The sequence below is a fragment of the Anser cygnoides genome, chromosome 17 (assembly GCF_040182565.1).
Source record: "Anser cygnoides isolate HZ-2024a breed goose chromosome 17, Taihu_goose_T2T_genome, whole genome shotgun sequence".
Classification (NCBI taxonomy): domain Eukaryota; kingdom Metazoa; phylum Chordata; class Aves; order Anseriformes; family Anatidae; genus Anser; species Anser cygnoides.
Genome location: NC_089889.1, coordinates 2,239,205 through 2,265,426, shown reverse-complemented (window position 1 = coordinate 2,265,426; position 26,222 = coordinate 2,239,205). Strand labels below are relative to the sequence as shown.

Genomic DNA, 26,222 nt, shown 5'->3' with positions numbered 1-26,222 from the left:
GGAAGAGGACAGCGCTAAACCAGCTGAGAGGCAAAACTGCCCTGCATGGGACCTCATGTGGCAGCAGTGGAAAGGAGGACTCAGCTTCAGCCTCACAGCTGCAATGGACGTATTTAAAATTGATCTACATTCAAGTGTACAGTTAGAATAGCTGTAGAATAGCAAAAAGAAATTGTTTTCATACACCTCAGTAGGAAAAAGAAATTGACTGAAATGACAGAGGGGCTCAGGTTAGTTTGAAATTCTCCTGCACGTTTGCACTGGCGGCTGCGGCCGTGACTGAGACAGGCGTCAGCTGTTGTAGAGGGACAGGTGATGCACTGTGAGGAGTGCTGTTGTGGTTAAGTCTCAGAAACTGCGCTTCGCAGGTGATCTTTGGGCAGGGATTCCCCTTTTGGGAGGAGGTGGAGGGGGTAGTGAGGACACCCAGCTCCTCAAATCTCACGGAGCAGCAAGGGAAGAGCGGCGGCAGCTCCCCAGCTGCCTCAGCCCTCAGAGTGCCCCAGAGAGCGAAGCGTAGCAGGGCTGTGTGGCCTTCATCCCTGTCACCTCACGGCATGGCGGCCAGGAGGGCCGCGGCCTTTCCGGAACCTTCTTGAGCAGTGCTGAGGGGATCAGCTGCAGGGCACCAGCTGTGAGGCGCCAGCTCTGCCACGGCCACCAATTGAGCACCTCAAGGGAGATAGGATCGAGATGGCTGTGCGAGGGTTGGCAGAGCCCTCACCGAGGTGTCTGACCTCCATTTTGAAGGCCGTGGTGGTGAGGTGGCTCCAGGCAGGTCATGGCGGCCGGGTGAAAGCCCTGCTCCTCAGGCTGGCTGTCTGGGCAGCGCTGGCGGCTCCTCTCCTCCCCGGGGCAGGCAGCCATCGCCTGCCACCCGGCTACGCTGTGCATGAGGTAATCCGGCCAAAAAAGCTGTCCCCCGTGGTAGGCCGGGCAGCATCGGGAGAGGTGTCCTATGTCATCAGGGTGGAGGGTGAGAACCGCGTCGTCCACCTCACGCAGACGAGGGGACTTGTGGTGAAAAACCTGCCGGTCATCACCTACAGCCCCCGAGGGAGGAGGGTGGTGGAGCAGCCCCACGTCCCCGAGGAGTGCTACTACCTGGGCTACGTGGAGGGCAGCCCCGGCTCCCTCGTGGCGCTGAGCACCTGCTCGGGTCTGAGGGGACGGCTGAAAATCGGGAACCTGAGCTACGGCATCGAACCTGTGCCGGGGTCCCTGACCTTCCAGCACCTTCTCTATCGACGAAAGATGACCCAGGACAAGTCTTCGACGTGTGGATTGACTGTTGAAGCGATCCAAAAGCAACCGGGCTGGATGGGTGTTAAAATACCTTCAACGAAGCAAGACTTTTCTCAGAGACTGATGCACACCAGGTATGTCGAGATATTTATTGTGGTGGACTACCAGCTGTTTTCTTTCCAAGGGAGCAACGAAACCTCTGTGATGCTTCTGGTTACAGATACAATCAATTTATCAGAAACGTACTATTATCCTCTGAAGGTTCGCATCTGTCTGATTGGGTTGGAGATCTGGACGCATGGCAACTTAATCAGGTACAGCCTGGATATACAAGAAGTTCTTAGAGATTTTAATAACTGGGGAAATATAGATCTTTCTAATAGGATGAAATATGACATTGCACATTTATTTACTTACACAGACTTCGGCCTCGTCGTTGGGCTGGCCTACGTAGGTAGCATCTGCTACCCCGGTTATCAGTCAGGTATTGTGTCTCACATACGAAGAGATTTCGTAACCTTTTCGATTATTTTCACTCACGAGCTGGGTCACAATCTGGGGATGGAGCATGACAAAAAAGAGTGTGTGTGTGGAAAAGCCACCAAATGCTACATGACGGGCGAGTCACTCGATGGCGCCGCGGCTTTCAGCAACTGCAGCCTTCAGAGCTTTTTAGACCTGCTCAGCAGAGGGGACGGTGAATGCTTAAACAACATCCCCGAGCCCAACAGATTTTTCTATTTTAAGCATTGTGGCAACAAGGTGATAGATGAGGGAGAGCAGTGTGACTGCGGGGGGCCGCAGCACTGCCAAGGTAACCCCTGCTGCTACCACGATTGCAGGCTGAAGCCAGGGGCTGTCTGCTCCGTTGGGCAGTGTTGTCAGAAATGCCACTTTCGTGCTGCAGGATACAAGTGCAGGTCAGAGGTGGATGAGTGTGACTTACCCGAGTATTGCAATGGGACTTCCGAGTGGTGCCCAGAGGATCTGTACATGCACGATGGGACGCGATGCAGCGACGATGGCTACTGCTACCGTGGGAAATGTGCAACCTATGACAAGCTATGCAGAAAAGTCTTTGGGAACGAAGCTCGGGGTGCTCCAGAAAGTTGCTTCAAAGAGCAGAACGCGAAAGGGGATCGATTTGGCAACTGTGGTGGTGATGGGAATGAAGTTGCTTTTGTGGAATGTAAACCCCAAAATGCTCTGTGCGGAAGGCTGCAGTGTGTGAATGTAAGGAGGATACCCTTTCTGGAGGGGTCTGAAACCATCATTCAGAGGCCAGGGTCTGAGGGTTGGTGCTGGGGCACAGCCCACCGTGCTGGCGTAGATACACCTGATATAGGAGGAGGACTTGATGGCACCAAATGCGGTCAAGAAAAGATCTGTATTAACAAGACGTGCACAGATGCCGTGGTCAGAACAAAGTGCGATGCAAACGTTTTGTGCCAGGGGAAAGGGGTTTGCAACAACCTTGAACACTGCCACTGCAAAGCTGGCTGGGCCCCCCCTTACTGCCAGTTCCACGGCCTGGGAGGGAGCGTGGACAGTGGCCCCCCACCGCACTTAATAATCTCCACGGCAGAGGCTGTCCAAAATAAAGCTTTTGGGACTGCAATAGGGATCGCTGTTCCCATTGCCATCGTTCTGATCGCTCTCCTCATTGCTGCAATCAAATACATAAACGTAATAGCTGCGTTTTTCACTACAAGTTCATCCACAGAGGTATCTGAGACTCCTGAAGGTGAGGAGCAGAACAAGGAAGAAGATGACGACGATGTTTAAAAGAATGAAAGCAGTGGGAGACCCATCAGCTGAGCTTTGGAAAGGACTGCAGGCCCCGTGGGTATCTCTGAAACCAGACTGCTAGTCCCAGGAGATCTGTACAAAGTATTTTACACAATGTAACTGTGTAAACTGTATAAAAGTTACTTACACAAAACTTGAGTATTTCCTCCTCTTGTACTACCAACTATGTAAATAAATTTGGGTTGGAACCGAAAAGTGAAGCTATGAGAATTTAAAGAGCATAAAAGTTATAGGGTTGTTTTCCTCTCAATGTAGCTAAAAACCTGTTTTATTTTCTATAGAATGGTGGGGCCTTAGTGAGTAATTCACTTGAGCATCTAGACAAGCACAGACAGATTCATGCAAAGTCCTGCTCTGGTTCATGAGAGATGCTCCACTGGGTTGGGGAAGCTCACTTTTCTGAGTATTGTAGCTGAGCAGAAGTTGGCAAGACCAGAAGGGAGATGTGGGAAAAGTCAAGGCATGGAAGTGAGTGCTGTTTTTTTCCTGCTACTTTACAACTTTTCATTCCATGCAGTTGGCTATCAGCTGGGTACACATTCTTGTTTTTATATTGAATCAAAAGTCAGAGATTTAAAAATATTCACCTTTGCTTTAATGATAACTTGTAATGGCAAATACCTGACAAACAGTTAAAAAATTAAAACATCCTTTGAGCATCTGCCCTCAAAGGAGCTGTACTAGATCTCTGAGCTGTTGTACGTAATTCAATGCATTTCTAGAGAGATTTCCATAAGGAGGAATTCTGTAGCACTGAAGAAGATTTACCATGTTTAAAGAATCCCTTTAAAGTCCATACAAATCTTGTAAAATAAATAACTACCTTCACTGAAAGTGCTTTTCTGACAGATCTGCTCAGGCTCTTCCAGCACAACGGTTACCTGTGCTGCTGACAACGGTGCACACCACGACAGCCGCCGCCAGTTCTAGCTGACACTGCTGAAATGAGATGAGGCCCCGCTGGCACGCTGCCTGTTCTCCTTTCGCTGCAGGGACGCATCAGAGCAGGGTGGACGTGGACACCTCTGCGTCTGGAGGGCTGGCGGGGAGCGTGCTGTCGTAGAACTTCTTCTGGGAGCGCAGGAGAGGAGTCTGAGTGTCAACGTCGCGGCAGGCGTTGCGTTTGAGAGAGAGGAAGACGTGCTGCGTCCAGCCGTACACGATGCAGTTCAGAAGTCCCTGGGAAGCTGCTGTCAGTGCCTGGGAGAGACAGCAGCAGAGATCAGGGCTGTCTTGTCAGCCAGCACTGCACAGCACTCACGAGGCTCCCTCCCAGGCTGTCAAACCTGGCACATTTTGTCAGGCCTCCCACTTCCAGCACGATTTTATCTATCTGCATCCCCATACGATACAGGAGTCTCGTGGTTATTTTAATAATCTTTGCGAAATGCTGCCTCAGGCACACCAGGCAGCTGGGCAAGTGTTGGGAAGGAATTACACTTAGAGACTTTCACAGAAAGTGAAAAACCTAACTGAATTCTGAGGATCCCTCCCAGTCCTATTTGCTATGATCTCCACAATGCTGTGATTTTGGTTACTGAGACCTTTTTAAGCCTGTGAAAAACATAGCAACTAACAAAGATCTTTGCCGGCCAAAAGCGTAAATCTGACTTAAGCTCATACAGCAGTCGTGGTTGTAGCTAGAAAAAAAGTTTGTTGAGCAGAGATTAGAAACAGGCAAACATTAACAGACGATAGTTCCAAGTAGAGAAGGTAAAAAAAACAAAAACATAGGAGTTTGCAGATGAAGACTTTACCTGTAGAATGAGAAGAGCCATGTAGATTTTGCTGCTTGTTGAAACCGCCAGCTTCAGAATTCCAAGTAGGACAGCTGTGAAAAGGGAATGTCAAAAGGGTATTGGTTTAACCCCACCTCTTTTGAGTTTCATTGCCAGGCACTACATCTCCCGAGAATATTGTGAAAGTAACTCAGTTCTCTGCTGACCTGGGGCCCAACAGCAGAAGAAAGCGATGGGGTAGAAAACCACGCGTTGTTCCACCATCTTTATCATCGCCCACTGCTGGTCTCCCAGGAATCCTGTGGAGTTTACAAACCTCTTGTACAGACCTCGGGCTTGAACGAGTACAACCTAAAAAAAAATAAGCATATATCACTGCTTGAATTTTGGACACATGCTCTGATCTCGCTTGTTTATCTAGGACAGAGTATCCCATGTTTTTTAGCTAAATCCTCATTTCAGTCTACGAAACCTTTTCATGCTGTGCAACAGGGTACTCCCGGGGGCAGAGCAGTTGCTTTGCACGGGACCTTTTCTGAACTGAGGACACTTAATTCATTTGCTCTCTTGCACAGGAGCTGGCCTGTGCACTGGGCGATCCCTGCTGCCATTCTCCAAGCCTCCTCTACCTGCTAAATCCTTTCTGAGATGGGCTGCGGATGGATTTATATGGTGGCACAATGAAATTATCCCTTCCCCCTTCCCCTTCCAAAAGGGAACAGCACCACGCAGTTCACCCCTGACACTGTCTGGCCGATGGCACCATCCAAGCAAACTTGGGAGACTGATGAACATGCACACAAAGTGACCTCATGTAAAGGTGAGAAGGGGCAAAACTTCTCATCTTTCACTCCGCTAGCGTGCAAGGACTACGTTTCTTACCAGAATGGCTACGAAGCTGATCAGAAAGGAAACGAGGAAGACCCCCACACCATAGAAATGCATCACACGGCAAACAGAGCCATTCAGCGTCAGTGGCTCGCTGGTGGGCACAGCTACATCTGTGTGCATCAGGAGACATCTGCGGGGAGAAAGCAAACTGACCGAGCTCTTGCCGTGCCTCAGAAGTGGTGAGGCTCTTTCAGAGAGAGGCCTGAAGCTTACCCGTGCTTCTGACTGAAGTTCTGGTAGCAATTGCTGTTGTTGCCCAGGCAAAACACAGGCACCATGAGAAGAAAAGGGAGCAGGCTGGGAGGAGAGAGGACAACAGCGCAGTTACTGCATTGCAATGCTGCCCCCAGCCAAACACTCCTTGTTCTGTCTCCTGTCACTACGGAGGACTTGGAAATTGTTTTTATTGATGCTGCTCTGGAGGAGTATTTTACCAGCTTTGCTAACTTCCACACTTTCACTCATACAGGCAATTAGTAAAGGGAGCACTTTCTGAAAAAAGATATAAATATATATACACACACACATATATATATATATATATTTTATACAGTTACAACTAACTTGGCTGGAGAAAGGCCCTTACATCCAAAGACTCTTGTTCAGAGTATGTTAGGTCACTGCTGTCATTGATGAGCTAACTGACAAACACGGGTTTTAGTGAAATTTGCTCCAGAACGAGCAGGAAGCAGGGATCAGGACGCTGCAGTTTACCAAACCGGCACCGTTCTGCCAGAAATGAATCTTACCTGGACAAGATCGTTGCTACTCGGCCAATGTAACTCGCATAATCTACAACCTGCAAAGTCCAAAGAGCTTAATTAAACAATCGTTTCCGTACAGCCACTGGCTCCCAGGAACCAGCTCCCGGGGGGTGCTTCAGCAGCTCTGGATCCTACAGGTGCTGGTTAATCCCCAGACCGAGTACAAATGCTTCTTCCCACTTTGCTCTGAATTAACACCGCCAAGCTCAGTGCGCGCTGATGTGCCAAAGGAACAACGGACACCTCCACCAGCTCGCTGACGTGTTCCCCTTCAAAGGCAGGGCTGAGAAGGGCACTTTGAGCCAGACAAGTAGCAGACGCTTGGTGAGCTCCCTGGTGCAACTTACTCATTCTTTGCACTGCCCGTTCATTCAACCCAACCCTGTTCCTCAGAAACTTCATGTTCTGATGAAGAAATGCAGGCAGCCTGGAGTGCCCTGGCCTCAGCTCACCAGGAAATACTCTGGTAGCCGGCATCCACACACCAGCCCTGACAATACAGCTGTAGTGTCGGGGAACTTACTGTAGGTGCTGTGTTTCGAATGGGAGTCAGGAAGGAAACCAATCCTACAAGCGGATCCAAAGCCTACAGACAAGAGCCCTTGAAACAGAGCGATCTGCCCAGCCTGCTGCTCCTGAACAGACACGTGGAGGATCTGAGACATGGTTTGCTGCCCACAGCAAAGGTCTGGGGAAGAGAAAAGCTATATACAGGGATGGGGCTGATGTGTTCAGTGGGAAGAGTCTGCTATCTTGCAGTAACACAGCAGGAGGAACTGCAGTTAGAGCAGCGGCGGTGCCTCACTGTTTAGCCAGGTGTGAGGAACAAAACGACTGCAGGCTGAGATTTTGATCACATGGCAAGTGAAGTGTTTGTTTAGCCTGTAAGTCAACGAGTATTTTTTGAGCACTACGTCCTTGTTCCTCGGTTCCCAGCGATCGCACCGGCTCCCAGATGGGCTTTCGTAAAGGTCAGCGACGATGAAGGCAGGACCGCCTGTTGTTCACGGAGCCAACCCCTCCTTTTATCACTAGCTCCCTTCCGTCACACCTCCCATCTCAAGCTCTTACAGTACACTGCTGGTGCTCTCAAAGCCTGTATGACACCCGGGGAGGCCAGAAATTGCCAGTTCTCAGTTCCGGACTCTCCAGGCTCCCCCTGCTTTCCTGTCCCCTAGCGAGTCATTGCTCTGCCATGCACTGGCAGAAGGCAGTGACAGCAACAAACCAGCTACTCGACTGGTGCAAACTGCTCTGCTGTGGGAGGACTTCGCCGATCCTGAGCTTTCTCTGCTCTGAGATGTGTGCTGCTGTTTGCTTTTGCCTGTTTTGGCCTTTCAAGCCCAGTCCTTCACTGAGATCCCAGAGCAGCCCGAGCTGTAACTCTGCTGGCCTCAGTGGCACGGCAAGATATGCCAATTCATCCAGCCGGCCTTCAGCACCCCTGTGGCAAGGTCTGCTGCCTTGTATGCACCTCCCGAACCCCAGCAGAACCCCCCAGGTAGGTCTCGGTCCCCAGCGGCTGCTGTACGTCAGTCCTACTCACCGTGGGGGGCATCCTGTTAAGGTTCTGATTGTATTTCATCTTCAGGTCCCTGTACAGGTGCCAGGTGTAGTTGACAGTGTACAGAAAAGAGGCCACGTAGAACACCTGAGGAACACAAACAGCCAGGATTTCAGGCCTCGAACAAGAGCTCCTGCAGCAGCTTTGGTTCATCGCTGATGAGCCATGGGCCAAAGGCAGGGTATTAAACAGCGTGGCGGGCTGCTGAAGGTGCGAGTCCCACACAGCGCCGGTGCAGGATGGATGTGCACCCACAGCCCTCCCGAGCCCCTGTGCTCGTCTGCTGGGCTGCAGAGGGACACAGCCTGGGAAGAGCCAGGCAGAGGAGGGGGGCTCGCCTCGTCCTGCACAAAGGGGGCTCCACTTTGGCCCCAAATCAGGGACAGGAGGACTCTTACAAATACACGTCTTTGTGACTTGGGTCATTTTTTGCCCCAAATTCTGACAACGCAAAAAGGTTCAAAGGCACTTCGACCTGCTCTGCGCTTCATCCGCTGGAAAACACAACACAGACACGGCAATGAGATTTTTTTTTCCTCATGCGGTGAGCTCACTGCCCAGTGAATTCACGGAAATTGAAAACAATAGTATATGCGAAGAGGAAAGCGGGGGCAGAGACTACAACAATTGCACAGTGAGCCAGACTTAACATGCTAAGAATCCTTTTCCCTCCATGGAAAAAAAAAAGAGGAAAGAAAAGCTATAAAACAGTTTCCTACAACGAGTTTTCCAGCCCTTAATTGCAGCTTGAGGTAAAACCAAATGTCTAAAATCTCCTGTAAAGAGAAGAAATCTTTCTTGCGTTTTTTTCTGGATCCCCAGCCATGGTTGCTTGAGGCAGCCAAGTACAAACAGAGCCACCTAACCTTACTATATATATGCGTGTGCTGGGCTTGTTACAGGAAACACATGCCTCAGTGGCAAAGGCAAAGAGGAAGGGCTAGACAAGTGAATTTCTTCTGTGGAGTCGCTACCCTCTGCCAAAGAAGCAAGGAGCCCAGGTTTGTCAGCCTGGTATCACCAAAGTCCAGGAATAAGTCACTAAATAAACTCGGTCTCCTTCACTGAGGGTGCAAACGCTCTTGGCTGGTTCTCAAGAGGCTGAGTCCGAGGGACTGCAACGCTGCAGCACGAACGTTACGGTGACTTCCCAGCTCATTAGAGGAGGTTTAATGAGGGTTTGTTGCCCTTCTTCAATTACTTCCAGAGAAGGTCATCAAAGCAGCCCACAAAGATCATTCTCTTGCACTTCAAACCACCTCGGAGAGCTCACAAAGTGCCAGCGCTACATTCTTTGTTGGGAGAGGGAACCCAAAACCACTTGTGAAGCTGCCTGAAGGCAGGAGGAGCAGGGAGTTCTGCTCCCCCGAGCCCCACCTCAGGGGCTGCGGACGGTCCTGCAGCGCTCACCCGGAGGAGATAAAGGGAGACACGAGAGCCCTTCATTATAACACTTCTGTGGCTCCCCATTGTGCTCAGCGGCGTGAGCGGAGCTTGCCAGGACATTATTAGGCCACTGGAACTGAACTGGAAGAATGTGGGGGAACCGTGCAATTATAACCACAATCTCTGTTCTGGGCTTCACCATCGCAACGCAAAGGCAAAGCAGGGAGAAGGAAAGAGCAAAGGCAAGGGATGGCGGAAGGCACTATTTACATTTAATAGCATGAGTTCAACCAAGAGCCTGGGGCCAAAACAGGAAAAGTCCATGAAATAAAGCCACCTCCTCCTTCACGACACGGTACGGATGCTAGGGGAGTTGCCCTGGCAGTAGCTTCAGCCCTTGGTGACGACGTGATGATCAACAGCTTGCATAAGCCAAAACACTGCCCCGATCCTAAGGCGATCCCTTGAGACCACCAAACCACACGGAGCGTGGTGTGGGTCTGCAAACACCAGCGCTGAGCCTGTCCCACCCCTGTCACTCAGCGCGTTTTACAGCTTTTAGGTGTTTGTGTGCAAACCAGCCAGGTGAATTTACGAGACGCCCGGGAACGCAACCCTTGCAAGACTTCTCTGCGCACAGGCTGGACAGGGCCGGGAGCCATTTGTTCATTTCCTTTGGTTACAGATCACTTATATTCTTCAGAAGGCGCTGGTCAAACCTGTTGCTGGCTCCTACTTACGCACGAGATGTTCCCACCACACACAGGCACTGCTTGGGTTGAGCAAGGAGGTGTCCTGCGCCGCGTCACGTGTGCCATGCAGGCCCTGTTGCTATGGCAAGTGCTCCGTTTGTTTTAATTTCTCCCAGAGCAAACAGCAGCCAGAGCTCTTGCCAGACACAAGCCGGCTCGGCTGTCCCCGTGGCTGAGCTCGGGATGGGGGCAGGCACCCCGCACACCGCCCCACAGCACCCTGACCGTCCCCGTGGGGCTGGGACAAAGGCAGGTCCTGCAAGGATTCACCTGGGGCCAGCTCTGCCTACTCACGCTGCTGTTCCCGGCGTGGAAATAAAGCTCCTGCATTGCCCCTTCCCTTAGAAGCTCGGACACAGGCTGGAAAAGCAAGAGCAGGAAAGAGCCAGAAGTGCACAAGGTCGCAGCATGCTCTCCATGTCTGCACTGAGAAATGATGCTGTGTTGTCTATATCCAAGCTGCTTCTCCTCCAGCACCGCAGTCTGTCTCCTCCGGGCCATAAGAAGCTCACTCCAGCACCGAACTTCAAGAGCTGTCCCCCAGGCAAAGCTGCGAGGGAAACATCTCTTACAACCCCTCTGCAACCTCCTCGGTCCTGCCGGCTCCTTCTGCTCTCAGGCTCTGAAAAGCCTCTCCCGAGCTGTTCTCACTTTCCCCTGTACCATCATCTAAGAGACATCTTTGATACCGTTCTGCTTCATTCCCAGATAACCAAATCACCCTGCGGTGAACATACTGCGCTGCTTCCCCAGCAGCACAGCTTGAGAAAGCAGAGAGAAGCCAGAAGCGGAGCAGCTGCTCTCTAAGCTCTACTCACCATCACAGTACAACTTCACCCAGACACAGCTGTGAAATAACGCCGGGCTGCAGGCACCCGTCCCCAGACACACACGGTGTGAGCACTTCCACAGCCACTTGCTCTTCCCAGCCACGTTTTTGTGGGCGCTTTAAAAGGAAACTGTTAAGGCCAGAGGTCGCCGCTCACAAACCACCGCCCCGGCCCCGGCTCAGCTGTGCCCCGCAGCTTTTCAAGAGCAGTGATTTGCAGGGCCTGAAGTCGAAGCAGGAACTTGGTGAGACAAGAGCAAACCGTCAGGAAAACGGCATTTCCCTCATTCCACTCCAATTAGTCTCAGAAATCATCCCGAAGTGCTGGAAAGCAGCCGAAATCGCTGGGGCATGGGGCTGAGGTGGCACAGATAAAGCAGCCCCCGAACATCCTCAGGACTTGAGGGAGCACAGGGCCAGGTCAGTGAGACCAGGAAGGGCACGGCTCTCTGAGAAATGTGGTCAGTCCGAGCCCAAGCGAATGGCAGAACGCATCTGCTCCTGCCCAGGGTGGAGGAAGCACGAAGAGGAATAGGAAAGCTGCAGCATAGGAGGCACAGAGATAATCTTTGGCGCGGGACCAACAGGAAATAGATAAAGCCCCATCTACTCGCTTTGCAGAAGTAACCCAAACACTGCAACCACAAAATCCCATGCTCTCTTTGCCTTCCTTATTGCCCCTCGCAAGCCAGCCGTACCTAAAACCAAGCACTGTTATCTCTGTCGTGCAAATGAGGCGAAGAGATCTGATAAGCTGAGTTCGCACAGGGAGCCTCTGCCAAAGCCCGTCTGGAAACAGCCCCCCACGGCCACGCTCTGATCACCGGCGGGGCTAAGTACAGTAATGGGCTCAAAATCGTGAGTTGTGATGCCAAGGCTACTCACTTGTCCCGTGGCTTGCAGGTTGTAGCAGATGAGATCGTGCTTGGAGGTCGGTGTGCTATAGAGCAGCGCCCCGGTGAGCCAGCACATGCCCAGGAACAGGTCGGAGAGGCTCAGGTAGAAAAGAGGGCGAACCTGGGGAAAGCGAAATCGGTCAGCAGGTCCGGGCGGTGCTCACAACAGCCCCGCGACAGCCGACAGCAGCGGCTTGTCCCCCTTGCCTAGATGTGCTGTCACTTCTGGCAGGGCGGCAATCCCGGCAGAGAAAAGCCCTGCTCGTTCTTGCTCTTGTATCTGCTTCCGTGCCGACACCCTGCCCTAATCACCCTCTCTGCCGTAGCAATGCGCCCGGATCCAAGAGCAGCATCAAACCTCACAGAAGGGATTTCAAAGGCCTATGGTGCTACAGCTTGGCAGAATGAGGCAGGTGTGCAGGGAGAAGCGCTGTTGTCTAGGAAATCAATTGATAGAGAAACTTCTGGGAAACACAAACCCTCCTTCAGGTCTGAAATAACCTGAAAAGGGCATTTTTCCTGTGTGTTTCGTGGCATTTCAGCTGGTGACTAAGGCTGAACCTATTTTACACGCCAATGCAGCACAGACACTTTTCAGGAGGCCTCGATTTTGAGATTTTTTTTCAGGGAACTGAGCCTTTGGGTGAAATTTGCCCCACTATTGTCCTTTAAGTAAATGCCTGCCGAGAGCAGATCGAGTTCTGGAGCTAGCCTGGACATCATTGCATTTATGAACGTCTCTTTGAGCAGCGATAAATCCAGGCTTTTCCTCGGTGGCGCAGAGCTGGAGCACCAGCAGGCAGGGGCACGACAGGCTGGGGACACTTCCAGGTTGCGAGCACGGCACGTTAGGGCCGAGCAGCTCTCAAATGAGCAAAGCAGCAACCTTCTCACCCAAACACGAGACCCCTTTCTCTAGCACCACGCGTCCTCGGAGGGAAGCACCACTGCTGGCTGAGGAGCTCTTTTGGCACGGACCTGAGTGAAGTAGGTGGCACAGGCGTAAGCAAAAGGCAGCATGGTTCTTACTCACAGAAGGGAAAAGAAGAAACAAACGGTATTTATAAAATAGAGGAAGGGAATGTAAAGACGTAATCATTCAGAGGAGCTGCCAGGCTGGAGCTGCCAGGCTGGAGCACAGCTGTTGATCTTGCTCTGCCTGGTCATCGCCCAGGGACATCTGCCTGCAGAGAACCTGTTGACATGACAGAGGAAATTCCGTGTTCATCGCTTGCCATCATCTCTTCTGAATGATTTAGCTCATGCTGAAGTTTTATTGACTCCGTAGAGACCGAAAGCAAGTTTCAAGAACGCAATATTTGATTTCCTCAGCTGGGGGTAGGAGGGGAAGTGTTTATAATATTTTTCTCCTCCCAGCCTCCAGAGCTGTTTATTTCTTACTCTGGAGTCTTATGACACGGGGAATAAACTATTTGTGGCAAGCTTTGATATGGATTTCTTCCAGCCCCTTTGTTTACAAATTTGCCCACAGGACCAGAAATGTGGCGACAAGAGAATGGGGAAGTTACTGAAGATTTTGCTGCTTTTGAAACACCACCAATGGATCCCGCTGGCAGCAGAACAGCCTGGAAGCCTGATGCCGACGGGTCACTCTGGCTGGGATCCATCCTTCCTATCCAGATTTGCAATAATCTGAGCAGAAACATCTGGACTCCTTCGAGCAGGAACGGTCCATCTGCGACTTAGAGCCATGTGCAACTCATAAACAGCAAGAGCGCAGCTCCCGGGCCGCAGCCATATCATATGACTGATAGCACAAGGGCTCCCGAGTGATGCGGGCTTGTAGCCATGGAAGTCAACGGGCTGAGGCTGCTGAGTCACAGCGGGACCCCTGCCAAGCCCAGCTCCACGCCGCGCCAGAGGGGAGGACCCCAGGGGAGAACCGGGCCTGGTGCTGTGCAGGTGCAGGCGATGTGGTCTGTGGATCTTGAGCACAGGGTTCTTGACCACTTCTGGTAAGCACCTTGTGCAGCACGAGCTCAGGAAGGTGTCCGTCCCAGCACCGAGGCGAAGTCCCAGCTTTCCTTCCTTCCCGGGAATGCAGCGAGATCTCCGCAGCTTGTTCTGGATGTGCTGTTTCCATGAAGCTCTGGCTACCCGGGAGCAAAACTGCCCTGCATGCTGCAAGCAGTGCAAATTTGCCCTGGAAACCTGGACGCGGGTTCTCCAGCCCACACTGCTTCAACCGGCGAAGTCTCGGTGTTAGCCTGACTGCATGACTTCCTTCTCTGAGGATAATTTACTGCATCCCCTGGTCTGTGGGCTGCAGATCAAACCCACGATGTATGATGGACATTGAAGGCAAGGGAAGTACAAAGACAGCTTTGTTATGACATAGCTGCCAGCTTCACCGTCCCACTGCTCTTAGCAGCAACCTGTTATCTGCGTGGTCCACAGACCGGGCTGCCAGACGTCTGCAAATCCCAGACAAAGAACCGCAGCTTCACACAGCTCTGCGCACTGCCTCCAATAGTCCCGGACAGACAGACGGGCTGTGCATGGACAGCAAGAGCCCTGCAAGCTTGGGCTGGAGGTCTTTGATTACCAGCACGCCCGATGCATCCCAGATGTGCTGGATTCCCTGCACACATGACCTGCACGTGTGATGCGCTTGGGATGTGCCAGGCGCTGCTGCAGGAGCAATGTTAACTGTTCCTGTGCACGGCCGAGGGGAATCTTTCAGGGCCTCCCTGCGGAGCTCAGCACAACAAACCCGTCTGGTTTTGTCTGAACCTTGCAGCACCTCTGCCAAGCACCAGTTTTAGCTGCACGCCTGCCTGTCAAAAAGCCTCGGACATACCCAAAGACATACCCCCTGTGCGCGCATTTCCTACGGGGGCATCCCCACCCACTGCGCACCTCCCCAGCCCCAAAACCAAATCCACGGGACGCCGGCAGGAGCTGCAGGACGGCGCCAAGGGACCTGCTCCTCCCCGCGCAGGTACAGCCCAAGGTCAGCCTCACACGTGTGTCAGCACGGACACAGGCTCTTGGCCAGCCCTTTGCCTCCTGGCTCTAATAAACAAGGTTTAATTAACCACAGCGCCCGCGGCCCACGCGGCCCCAGCTCCTCGCCGCGGCTCCGAGGAGGCGCAGTCCTTACCTCGGGGGACCTCACCGCATTCTGGAAGACGGCGTAGGCAATGATTGAGCTGGAACCTGTAACGCTGACAAAACAAAGCCCACGTTGGCACGGGGGGCTCGCCGGGACGAGCAGTTTTATGGTTTTTTTCTTTTTTTTTTCCTTTTTTTTTTTCCCCCCCCAAAAAAAAGCCGTCGCGGCACCACCACCTCCATCCAGCCGGTTACCTGAGCATGGCCATGGTGAACTGGATCCACTGCAGAGCCGAGTACACCTGGGGGACACGGAGCGCCGTCAGGGACCTCCTGCGGGCACCCCACGGCCCCACGACCGCGGGGAGCCCCCGGGGGCCACGACCGAGCCCACGGGGAGCCCACGGGGGGACCGGGACCGAGCCCACGGGGCCCGACCGTGAGGGGACGGAGGGGACGGGGCTCGCTCACCTCCTGCCAGCCCCCGTCCAGCCGGGACGATGTCGCCGGGAGGGCCATGGGCAGCCACCGGGCACCCACCGGGAACCCACGCCCGCCGCCGCCGCCGCCTCGCCGCTCCCGGGGCTCCGCGCCCCGCCCGCGCTCCGCCCCGGGGCCACACCGCGCCGGGTCCGGCCCCCAGCGCTCGGGGCCGGCCGAGGGGGGAGCGAAACGGGGGCGGGCGGCGGCGGCATGGGGGGGCCCCGCAACCCCCGCGGGAGCTTCGGCTCCGGCCGCGGTAACGGCGCGGGGCTCCCGGAGCGGGAGGTGTTGGCGGCGCCACCCCTCCAGCGGCCGACCCGAGGCGACCCTGCTTAGCTTCGCCACGCTGCCGCGCCGCGGAGCGCCCACCTGCGGGCGGCCGTGGGCGGGAACGGCTGAGGGGGGCGGCGGGCGGCGCTGAGGGGCCGGGGGCGGCCGCCGCGGTCTTCTCAGGAGCCTTCCCCCCGCTCCCACCCTGCCCGGGGCCCTTGCTCAGCTTTTGCCTTCCCACTGACCCCAAAGATCACCAGCAGTTTCTCTAGAAAGCAGCTTAAACGGCAGCCGTTAACTGGAACCGGTTTATTATTATTATTATTACAGCATTTTTCAATACATTTCACCTTGCAGCGACGTCTGCTCCTTGTACCCACCCCGAGATTCAAAAGGCAGCAAAGCTCCCTCCGAAATGAGTTTCGCCCAGCTGGAAGCGTGGCCTCGAGGCAGAAGGCGCAGCAGGTGTTCCTCTCAGCCCGTGACCCTGACCGGCAGCGCAGCGTCCCGCAGCAGCCCTCTGAGCTCCCCAGGGCGCGGGCAGCACCCGCTTGCCTGATCCCCTGGGCTAGGTACCTCCATGAAAAGCAGGTGGGGCTTTTAAGGAATTAATACTTTTGCTTCCTGTCACAAGACCTCGTTTTCAAACACTTAAAACTCTGCCAAATGCTGTTGAAGCTTTAGTTTGAGTGCTGTTCGCTCCTGAGGACCAGGCTGGAGAAGATATTTTGTTCACGTTGACTACTGCTTGGAACTCTTCACTGTCTGTATTTGTCTCCCTCTCTTCTGAATCAAGGAGATGAAGACTGGACGGGAAGGACGGGCAAAAAGCACAGCGCCGGATGTCCTTTTCACGGGGAAGCTCACCCGAATTTACCTCATCAGCCTCTGAAAAAAAGCACGTTTTTGCACCGGCGAGTCTACTTGTGATAGCACCTCGAGGCGACCTGCCCTTGCGCCGCACTCGCATCGCTCGCTCGGCCGGGACATCGCAACGGGGTTCAGGAGGACGCTTGCTGAAAACGGCTGCTCTGGCCGGGAGATGCAGGGCAAGCTCTGAGAGCAGAGGACCTGGCTTCACCGCGCCCGCCAGCAGCTGGCTGCTGCCCAAGGCAAACAGAGACAGGAGCCGCTGGAGGAGACGGCAGAAAGAGGAAACTCCGGGTCTCTTGGTCAACAACAGGTAAGAAAAAACAAGACTCAGATAAGAAGCCCTATTGGGAAGGCAAAAGGTAGGATGAGGGGTAAAGGGAATAAAACCCCAGGGCACTAAAACCAGGGGAAGGTGGGGACAGGGGCATCAAGTCTGTACCTTTTAAAACAGGTAAGATAGAACGTGAGACTGAATTTTGTTATTTGTTTGCCAGGGAACATCTGTAAAAAACACGAGGAATGTGCTTCAGGCCAATCTAGTATTATTTTTTTTGTCTACTTTAACACTGTTATTTAATAACATTACACAATACTGGGAGCTTGCTTTAAGGTGATTTTTCCAACATTTAGAATACTGTATTTTTAAGGAATGTCTTGATTTTATAACTGACAATATCAGAAGGAAATCTGCTGCTCTCTTGAAGACAGCGGGAAGTTTTCTTGCATAAGGAGAACTGGTTAGGACTCTCGACAGTGTTTCACAGCTTGTACAAAGTTATCCAACATATTAGAGCTCATCTTTTTCGTTATTCTTCTTCAGGAAAGAAGCAAGGATATTGAGGCTTTTCTGGAGCTCCTCCTTTTTTCCATCACTCATTTTGTTCTTCTCGATCAGTTTCGTGATTCGGACGACTTCATTAGCAGCAAACTCTTCTCCCTGCTCCAGTATCTTGCTCATAATTTTCAAGTATTGCTCAGCTGACTTCTTCTCAGTTTCTTTTGCTTTTTCTAAACTTTGTTGCCCCTTTTTCAGGAGGGACTGCCGCTCTGATTTTTCAGTGGTACTCACAAACTTGCTGGCCAGCATGTCATATTCTTTCAGGCAGCCCGGCATCCCCAGATAGATACCATTACTCTTCAGCCAGCGCTGAATAGCCCCGGCTTTAATTTGGCCAGTGTAAGGTAAAGGATTGTCAAAGTCACCATCCTGGAACAAGTAAAAAATAGGGAACTTTTCCTTATCCATCTTGTACTTTTCACCCAACTCAGTGTTCAGTTTATCACCATAATCTGTCAGGAGAAAACAAAACACAGGAAAACACAATATATTAAGATAATGAAAAAATTAATTTAGGATTCTCTTGTATACAAACTGACAAATATTTGTCTCCAGAGTTTCAACAATTCCTAACAACCTCTTTGCCAGGAAATGCCATACGCTGGAAAAAAAAAAAACACTCCAGAAAATCATTTGGGCAAGGCAGACCATCATTAGGTTTTCCCAAGAAAAATAAAAGATTCTAATCATGTTTGTCTTTGACTATGTTAGCATAAGACATCGCCAAAACCTCCAGGAACAAACCCAGTCATCGTCATGGGAAATTAATGGTGTTTTTTTTTCTTGTTTTGTTCTATCCTTTCATATTACAGTTAAATGGATTTTTTTTTTTCCTGGTCTATGTGCAGAGAGCACACCCTTGTATTTTAGTTCCAACAGCATTCCAAGCAACAGGATGTTTTTACTTCTCACATAAATTCCATTTATTCTTGAGAACAAAAACCATAACTTAAGGGATGTCAACCACGCTGCTTAGGTAAATCAACGTGCGCTTAGCAATGCCAGTGCGGTTCAGCTTTCCAGTTAGGCAATTTCTGGAGGCTTAAATCCTTAATTCTACCTGCAAAGCAAGAACAGGTAAGGTGGCAATGATCCTTTCCTCATTGCTTTCCCAATGAAGTCAACAACAAGAACACCGACTTGCGCCAGCCACAGTGCAACAACCGCTTTCTGAGCCTTGTCAGCAGTAATGAGTTAGCAGCAGTAATGAATGCTACAATGAATTAATCATATCGCTTTGATTTGCTTGACCAGGCTTATGGCTAAAACCCAGTTCCTGTAAGGTCTGTTCCCTGAAAATGGACGAAAAGGTTTATTTCAGGAAAAACAGAAAAAAAGGAAGGGAGAAAAGCGCTGTGGATGAGGAGGGTGGCACCCACTCGAGCCGTGGGCTGACTTGCTTCATTAACCAGCCGACAGCAGAGCGCAGCGCTCCCACGCTCGCTGCAGGAGGCACGACGGCGGAGCTCTGCTACCAGCCAGAGCGGGGACACTTCGGTGTTTCGGTCTGACAGCGCCGTGCCAATCTCCTCTCCCACTACCAGAATTACCTCAGAGCCTATTTTGATCAGAAACTGCAGCGGATTTTACTTCCTCGCCACCAACCTGTAGCGTACGAATCTGTTCAGAGCTCCTCACCTGATATTCCCACTTCAGCCACCAGAAGATCTTCACTGGAGCCTGAGCTCTCCGCCAGCTTCTTGAACTCATCTTGTTTCTCGCCGTAAGGATATTGTGTATCAAATTTCACCAGGACAAACTTATGCTTCGGAATTACCTAAAATAATAAGAAAGAGGAGAAAAAAAAAAAGACAAAACTTAATTTCAGGTTTGAGCAATCTACAAGCCACCTAAGGTTGTTTTAGCTTTTTCATATTTTCCTGTGCAACGAGTAGGTGCAGAGGGAGATGGAAATTTTTTAATTATAGCCTTTGAAAAGTGACTCACTGCAGCGTGAGCGAAAACTGCATGTACGTATCCCTATAGCAGATGATAAAGATGGCACACGATAGGTTCGGGGGATCTGATAACGATTTTAATTATACATGATTTGCTTATTGTAAACCTGATCAGCGCCTTGGAAGGAAGACAGTGAAAAGACTTCCAGTGGGACTTTAGGAGGATAGAGGACAAATCTAAGGCCGTTCTGAAGCGTCCCAGCACGAGAACCGCGGCTCAGAGAGGAGGTACAGGCAGGAGCGGAAACGTTGTTCTGGTTCAGTACACGGGGTTGGTGTTTAATCGATTCCTCTCCACTTGTGCCGTTGCTTTTGAATTTCGCTCTGCTAAATGAGCTCGGCCATGAATCTGCCACCTGGTTTGGGCTCTGTTCTCCCTCCAGGAGAAGACCTTGCAACATTTTTCCTCTAGTGAACGCAATCGGCTTGCAGCGCGGGTCCCCACCTACGCAGCACCCTGCGAGTGCTGCTCAAGCAGGGACACAGCAGCTGCTTGCAACACTTCCCGAGCCTCCAGCTCAGGGCCTGTTGATCTCACAGCTTATTTACTGTCCTTGTAAGAAGTGAACGCAGCATGTGTTACAGCTTTGACATTTCTGCTGGTCTCCTAAAGCTCCTCTTGCAGCACGCTGCCAATTACTTCAAATTCTCCTCCTAAGGAGCTAAGGGCTGTAGAATGCAGTAGCCTTAAAACACCAAAAATGGTTTTTCACAGCAGAAAAATCAGGAGGGGGCTGCTGGCATGTGGCAAGAGCTATTTGCTCGTGTCAGAGCAGTTTGTTTAGGGCAGACGCTTTTTAAACAGCTCAGCTGATCGTTGTCTCTCCTGCCCACATTGCTAAAGAAGCGCCCGCGTTGATCCTGCAATACGACGGCTGCCTTTTGATGGGCTCCTGTCCATCCCCCTAGCACCCAGCTGTGCCATCCCTCACAGCACTGGTCACCGCTGACTTAAAAACCCTTCCAGGCTCTTGGAAGACACTTTCATCAGAGCGATTTTTGGGGGGAAAAAAAATAAAAAAATAAAGACCCCCAACCGAGCGTGCAACCGCCTGCCAGCAGCCCGGCCCCACCTGCTCCATCCACACAAACCCCACGGAAATGGCTCAGAGCGGGGACAGCCCGCGGCCCCGAGGAGCTGCCTCGCCGCGGGACCCCGGCACGGTGGGGGGAGCAGGGCAGGGGCCGGGTGGCGGAGGCGCTGCTCCGCCCGCAGGGAGCCGACCCCCGCCGGGCGCCGAGCCCCGCACGGAGCCGCCGGCCGCGCTGAGCCTCCCCGCGGCCCCGGCTCCACTTGGAGCGCTCCCATTGGCCGCCCGCCTCCTCTGCCGCTCTGCCATTGGCTACCCGCCGCCACTACCGCTCTCCCATTGGCTGCGCCCGGATCCTCGGCCACCCCGCGAGCCCCGCGCCGCGCCGGCTCTGCCCCGGCTGCCCCCTCTCCGCGCCCCCGGCTCCCCGGCCCCCCAACCCCGGCTCCTTCCCCCGGGCCCCCCGCGGCGCTCGGGGCCGGAGCGCGGCTCTCCCCGCACGGCCTCGCCCCCTTCCACACCCCCCCACCACCCCCCTTTCCCAATGCCCGACCCTCTCGGGCCCGGCAGCCCCCCCCCGGCGGTACCTTGTAGAAGGTGAGCGAGTCGAGGGGCACGGAGCCCTTGGTGTGCAGGGCGCGGCCGCCGGGCAGCGCCAGGCCCAGCAGGCAGCCGAGGAGCAGGGAGCCGGCGGCGGCCGCCGCAGCCATGGCGGAGAGCGGAGGGAGTGGGGCGGCGGTCACGTGGCCGTGCGGAGCGCCCGCCGCCGCCACCGGGGCCCGGCCCCCACCCCCCCCCCGCCGGGCTGCCAAGAGGGGAGCGGGGGTGCGGGGGGGTGTCGGGTGCAGGCAGCCGGCAGCGGGTCCTGAGCGGCCCCGGGGGGGGTCACAGCGCTTTGAAGGGAGCCCCGGTGCTTTCCCGTGCTCTCACCCAGAGGCAGGATAAAAAAAAAAGCTTCAGCAGCAGCGACAGCGGGGCACGGCCAAGAGGAACCATGAAGACAGAGCCCTGAACCCCCCCTCCTCCCTCGAGCAGGCAGCGCTTTGAACCCCAGCCGCACGCAGCAGAAAGCAAGGTGCATTTTTCTCCCCCCCTGCTTTCCTCTTCATTCAGCCCAGGTAACTTGGTTTACCACTCGCCCAGCGCCACAACCTGGGGCTTCACCAAGAAGCTATCAAGGAGAAGAGCGCAGATGAGAGCTGCGGTTACTTCCCGACCAGCCAGATGGAAAAATGAAAGAGGCAACAAGACTGATTCGTAACGAAACTGACTTTTATATAAATTATAAACCCATCCAGTTTAAAGCAGATCGTTTGCAGTTGTGTCACTTAAGTCCGTAGAAGGCTGAGGCATACGTATCTTCTACAGTCATAAATTACAATGAATAATCAAGGAAGAGAAAGTTGAGATAAGGCTGCAGATACAACAAAAAAAATCCCATTTAAGATTACTAACGGTTAAAATAACATCATGATTATCAATGATTGCAAAATATAAATGCAACTCTCGAACAGTTAAAATTGGTAAAAAGTACAAAAATGATGGGGAACACGAACAGGCATTGTACATTTTCTTCGGTATGTAGACAAAGCAAGGTAAGAGATTTCTGACCTTCATCTACATTAGATACCGACTTAAAGCAAAGAAGAGGTGAGGAAATCTGTAAAAGGATCGTGGCTCATGATCCCAGTAGTATAAAAGCAGTATTTTTTTTCAGTCTGTAAACAGTAGTCTTGGTAGCTTTTTCTAAGTATGTTTTTCAATTCATCATCAAAACCAAACCAAAAACAAACAAAAAAACAAACCCCAAGAGTGGAAAAGGGTGAACAGCAGCAATGGTTTGTAGCTTGAACTTCTTACCAAGTCCCAGTGGGACACATTCTGGAAGGGAAATGCTCTTTTGTAAGAAATATATAATATATTTAACTGTACACAATTTATAAGGAGAGAGAAATTCTCCCTCTCCCTCAAGCAAGCCCCCAGATAATCGGTACAGTCATTTTTGCACCCCCACTGACTCCTCCCAGAGAGGAGTTACAGCGTGTGACGAGGTGGCATCTGGTTTATAAAACACTGAGTAATCCAAGTTGCATTTGACAAGTTTATCATTCACCTGTGGCCAGACCTGGAAGCAGGACAGCAGGCAACACACACGCAGTCAGCATTCCCCCCGTGCTGCCTTGTGGAAGGTCTGAGGGAGCAGCCACCAGAGCTGAGCCCCGCCGAGCGCTGCGAGAGGTGAGCCCTGCTGTCATCTCAGGCAACACACATCCCCTCCCTCACCTCCCCCCAGCAGTTTCAATTCTGCTTTTAAGGGAGCTGATGCAGAAAACGTTTTTTTTTTTTTTTTTTTTTTAAAGCAAGTTCTGCTTTCCGGCCAACAGGGTTTTAAAGGCTTGGTTTTGTTAACCCTGCTTCACTTTTGTCACCGTTGCTTATTGATACAACTGGTCGAGTTCAACCTGTCGCGGCAGCAGCGCAAGGAAACTCCAGCGTAAGTCAGCCCCTGGACGAGGATGCTGTGCCAACTGCGTTCAGTGCTGGTGTTTGCAAGAAGCCCTACCTACGTTTGCACTGCCATGGGGAGGGGATGGGACAGGAATATCAGCAATGGCAATGTCTCCTTTAACAAAAACGGGCAGTGCAGATTTCTGGCTCAGTGCTTCTCCGTGAGTTGCATAATCTCAGCACGTACCCTACACATTTCAAAGCATCAGTGTCAGTCATCAGTCTTGCTTTAATTTAAGGAACACACCCTTCTTTCAAAAATGGTATTTCTATACAATGTATAAGACAGTTCAGCTTGTTCAGGAAAAGGATTACTCTAAAACAGACTTAACACGTTTTGGCATTCCTCCAGCCCAGAGCACTTACCAGACATCGCAGTTAAACCATCAGGACATCCCTTACAATTTCGACGACCTGCAGGCAGCCTTCTTTCCCTTTCAGGATGGGGCAAAAGCAAAACTAAATCCAGCAAGAGCAGCAATGTGATTTTTTTTTTTTTTTACACAGGGGATTTATTTTAAAAAAATACTCTCATCAACATTCTAGCATTTCTAACAAAACGTATTCGGAAGAGATGACAAAAGTAGGATTGTCAGCTCTCTTAGAACTTTAAATATAGACTTCAGTTACTAGCTGCTTTAGATCAGAAGATGAGGAATCTGTTGAAGTCCGACCTGTCCCTCGGATTGTAGGTGCAACGTGTACTTTTTTGCTTACCAGTTTTAGGCTGCATTGCTCCTTTAAAATGAAAAAACGAACAAACAAACAGCAGAAATGCAGATTCGGAAGGAGCAGATGATGCAATTGCACTTTCTAAGAGAATGCCTAATGAGCTAGTACTCAAATAATCAAAGATCAACGGCAAAAAGCAAGCATACAGTTATAAAAAGTATTCTCAGCCTCATACCACAGCGGAAGCAAAAGTTACCTCTGCCAACTTAAAACCAAAGCCAACAGGATTTAATTTCTATGAAAATATTTAAGTCTTAAAGTTTCAGTAATCTAAATACACTTCTTTAGAAGTCATGATGATTGCTGCTTTACATTAAATTGACATGAAATTAGAACGCAGTGTCAGACTTCACTGCACCTATTATATACACGGTCTCTGGTTTTGTCTTTTTTTTTTTTTCCTGAAACACTAATTCCCATCTTTTTCTAGAGCTTAACGGCCAAGTTTGTTCCTCATCAGCTTTGCAGTTTTTCTGAACACAACCCCACCCCTTTCCTCCAGCAGCTGGCTCCACGCTCGGCCCTTAGCACAAGGTGCTCACTCCCACCCTACAGCAGAGGGCTGGGCAATGCGGGACGGCTGCGTGCAGGGGGTGTTCCCCCAGCGCGGCCTCGCACCTCCCTGCTGGACCAACACCCCCCTGCTGGACCAACACCCCGAATTCGGCAGGACCAGGCAGCTTGTGGACAAAATAGGCAGCTCCAAAACTGGCTCGTTTCATTGGGGGTGGCTGAATGCGGGCATCTACGAATTCTGCATTTCTAAGGCAAGGACCATACAAAAATTATAAACACTGTATGGTGATGAAAATACAACTCCTTTGAGATATATACTTTACACTGGATTTCTATTGCTGCTTCTAAAGACCATCTCCAGTTGCTTCTAGAGATCAAAAGGGAAGAAAGTTAAATTTTCTCCTGTTGTAATATGCTTATGAACATGTATAAAAAGTGGTCAAACCCCGAGAAGGGTCCCTGCTTCTTGTTTATATACAATAATTTAAGTCAGCTGAATACATCTGTAATACCTAGAAAAACTGTTTTATGATTTTAAGTCCTTCATGCATTATGAGGAAGTTCTGGATTAAAGTGATGGTATATCGGATGTTGCTTCTGTCTGGGACTCTGGTGTCACTCCCCTGTGGAGTCTGTCAAGGATCTCTCAAATCTTTAGTTTTTTAATAGTGTCAAGTCTCTTTTTCAGCAGCTCTCCAATTTCCTGAACTGAGTGATGGTAACTGCTCTGGACCTTTCCTTGCACAGTCTTTGTAAACTTTTTTTCTTCCTGCAAAATGCAAAAGAGAAACCATTCACTCAATAGCAATTGTTTGAATTCTACGATTAAACATCCCACACCATCTCAGCAAACACCAGTAAGAATTTCATTAGGATCACAGTAAGTTTACAAAGGGAATATCATCAGGAAAGAGTAAGCAGCACCTGGTCAGCACCAGTAATTCCTGCAGATACTGGGATTCCCCAGACAGGTCTGGTAACATTATCATTTCTTCAACAGCTCTGGAAACAATCTCACGTGAAATTTATGGCTGAAATTCAGGGTGCATATAGCACTTTGAGTCAGTACGTATTAAAGTAGAGAATTCCTTATACAGAGAGCTGAAATCACACAGCAAATGGATGCTGACCACCTAGCACTCTTACACCAAATTCCAGAAGCATGGCAAGATGCACTGGATCCACATATCACCCATTCAGCAGCACTGGTGTACCCTGTCCTTCCCAAAGGGATTAAATTCCCTTCCACATGCAGTTTTCTATTACCCCAAACTAAGGGGCTTTTGGGAGGGTCACCATCACGAGACACTGTTTGCACTGCTCCTGCACGGGCAGCAAAGTTAATCACTGACCTAGCATGAACGATGGTGTTTCTGTATGCAGAAAGAGCAAATCTTGGTACTCAGGGCAGCAGCCAAAATGGCTGTTCTGTCAAGAGGTGACTTGCTACCCCAGGATGCCTTCGGATGCATGAAAAGTCTCACATCAGCAGCAAGTTTTGGCAGGCACATCGCCAGTAACACTCCACTTCTGAATCACAGCAGAATTTTCACTAACACTTGAACCCAAGTACTTTTTGAAAGTGCTTTCTAAACACACAGGGCTGCAAACACAGCTCTGGCTTTGATAAGAGCTACACAGATGGCCTGTACCTGGGTTTACTGCGACAACATCAAAAACCAAATGGAATAGGAACCATTATTAAACACAGGAAAAGTCACAGACTCCCACAGGTGCTTCTGCTCAAATCTACATGAATCTAATCTGTGGATTTTGCGAGTCTGCCTTGTGTAGCAATTTGATGCCTTGCATGAGGAAGGGAACATGGAGGAATTTGCTGACTCAAAGAACCAGAATAACCACAAAGATCTCAACAATTACCTGAAAACAATCTAGCCCTCTAAAGCTGAAACTTTTGATATTAAGAACATGTACTTTTTACTTTTGATTCAAATTTACAAGAAGTACAGTCTAAGGAATTTCCTTGCTTTATCAGTTTTTGTTTGTTTGTTTTTAAGTATATATATTTCATGTATTTTTTATTTTTATATATACTTAAGATA

At 51.1% G+C, this 26,222-nt stretch overlaps 4 protein-coding genes across 6 annotated transcripts in view; 1 reads left to right on the top strand and 3 right to left on the bottom strand.

Annotated features, from left to right (window-relative positions):
* Positions 1–10: 10 nt before the first annotated feature.
* On the top strand, positions 11–3,891 carry LOC106031104 (disintegrin and metalloproteinase domain-containing protein 20-like). Of its 2 annotated transcripts, XM_048073841.2 has the most exons (2): positions 11–897; positions 1,234–3,891. In XM_048073841.2, exons 1-2 carry the CDS (start codon positions 694–696, stop codon positions 3,028–3,030), a joined length of 2,001 nt encoding a protein of 666 aa, XP_047929798.2. In that variant the 5' UTR covers positions 11–693; the 3' UTR covers positions 3,031–3,891. The 2 variants fall into 2 exon arrangements, with proteins under 2 accessions (XP_047929798.2, XP_013028688.3); XM_013173234.3 differs by having other exon boundaries at positions 11–3,891.
* TMEM116 (transmembrane protein 116) lies at positions 3,627–15,577 on the bottom strand. 2 transcript variants are annotated; one of them, XM_048073843.2, is made up of 11 exons: positions 15,422–15,577; positions 15,206–15,252; positions 15,000–15,063; positions 11,865–11,996; positions 7,995–8,099; positions 6,434–6,483; positions 5,898–5,981; positions 5,676–5,814; positions 5,000–5,144; positions 4,812–4,885; positions 3,627–4,254 (listed from the first exon to the last, which is right to left on the bottom strand). In XM_048073843.2, the coding sequence occupies exons 1-11, from the start codon at positions 15,467–15,469 to the stop codon at positions 4,054–4,056; spliced, it is 1,089 nt and encodes a 362-aa protein (XP_047929800.1). In that variant the 5' UTR covers positions 15,470–15,577; the 3' UTR covers positions 3,627–4,053. The 2 variants fall into 2 exon arrangements, with proteins under 2 accessions (XP_047929800.1, XP_047929801.1); XM_048073844.2 differs by lacking the exon at positions 11,865–11,996.
* Positions 15,578–15,997: 420 nt separating this feature from the next.
* ERP29 (endoplasmic reticulum protein 29) lies at positions 15,998–21,156 on the bottom strand. The gene is made up of 3 exons (XM_066979368.1): positions 20,991–21,156; positions 19,053–19,191; positions 15,998–17,866 (listed from the first exon to the last, which is right to left on the bottom strand). Exons 1-3 carry the CDS (start codon positions 21,111–21,113, stop codon positions 17,364–17,366), a joined length of 765 nt encoding a protein of 254 aa, XP_066835469.1. The 5' UTR covers positions 21,114–21,156; the 3' UTR covers positions 15,998–17,363.
* A 501-nt stretch (positions 21,157–21,657) lies between these two features.
* The window catches only part of NAA25 (N-alpha-acetyltransferase 25, NatB auxiliary subunit), a 30,230-nt gene continuing 25,665 nt past the window's right edge, over positions 21,658–26,222 (bottom strand). Inside the window, exon 24 of the mRNA XM_048073893.2 lies at positions 21,658–24,928. Within this exon, the coding sequence (XP_047929850.2) occupies positions 24,806–24,928 (123 nt within the window). The 3' untranslated portion in view covers positions 21,658–24,805. The remainder of the gene's footprint in view (positions 24,929–26,222) is intronic.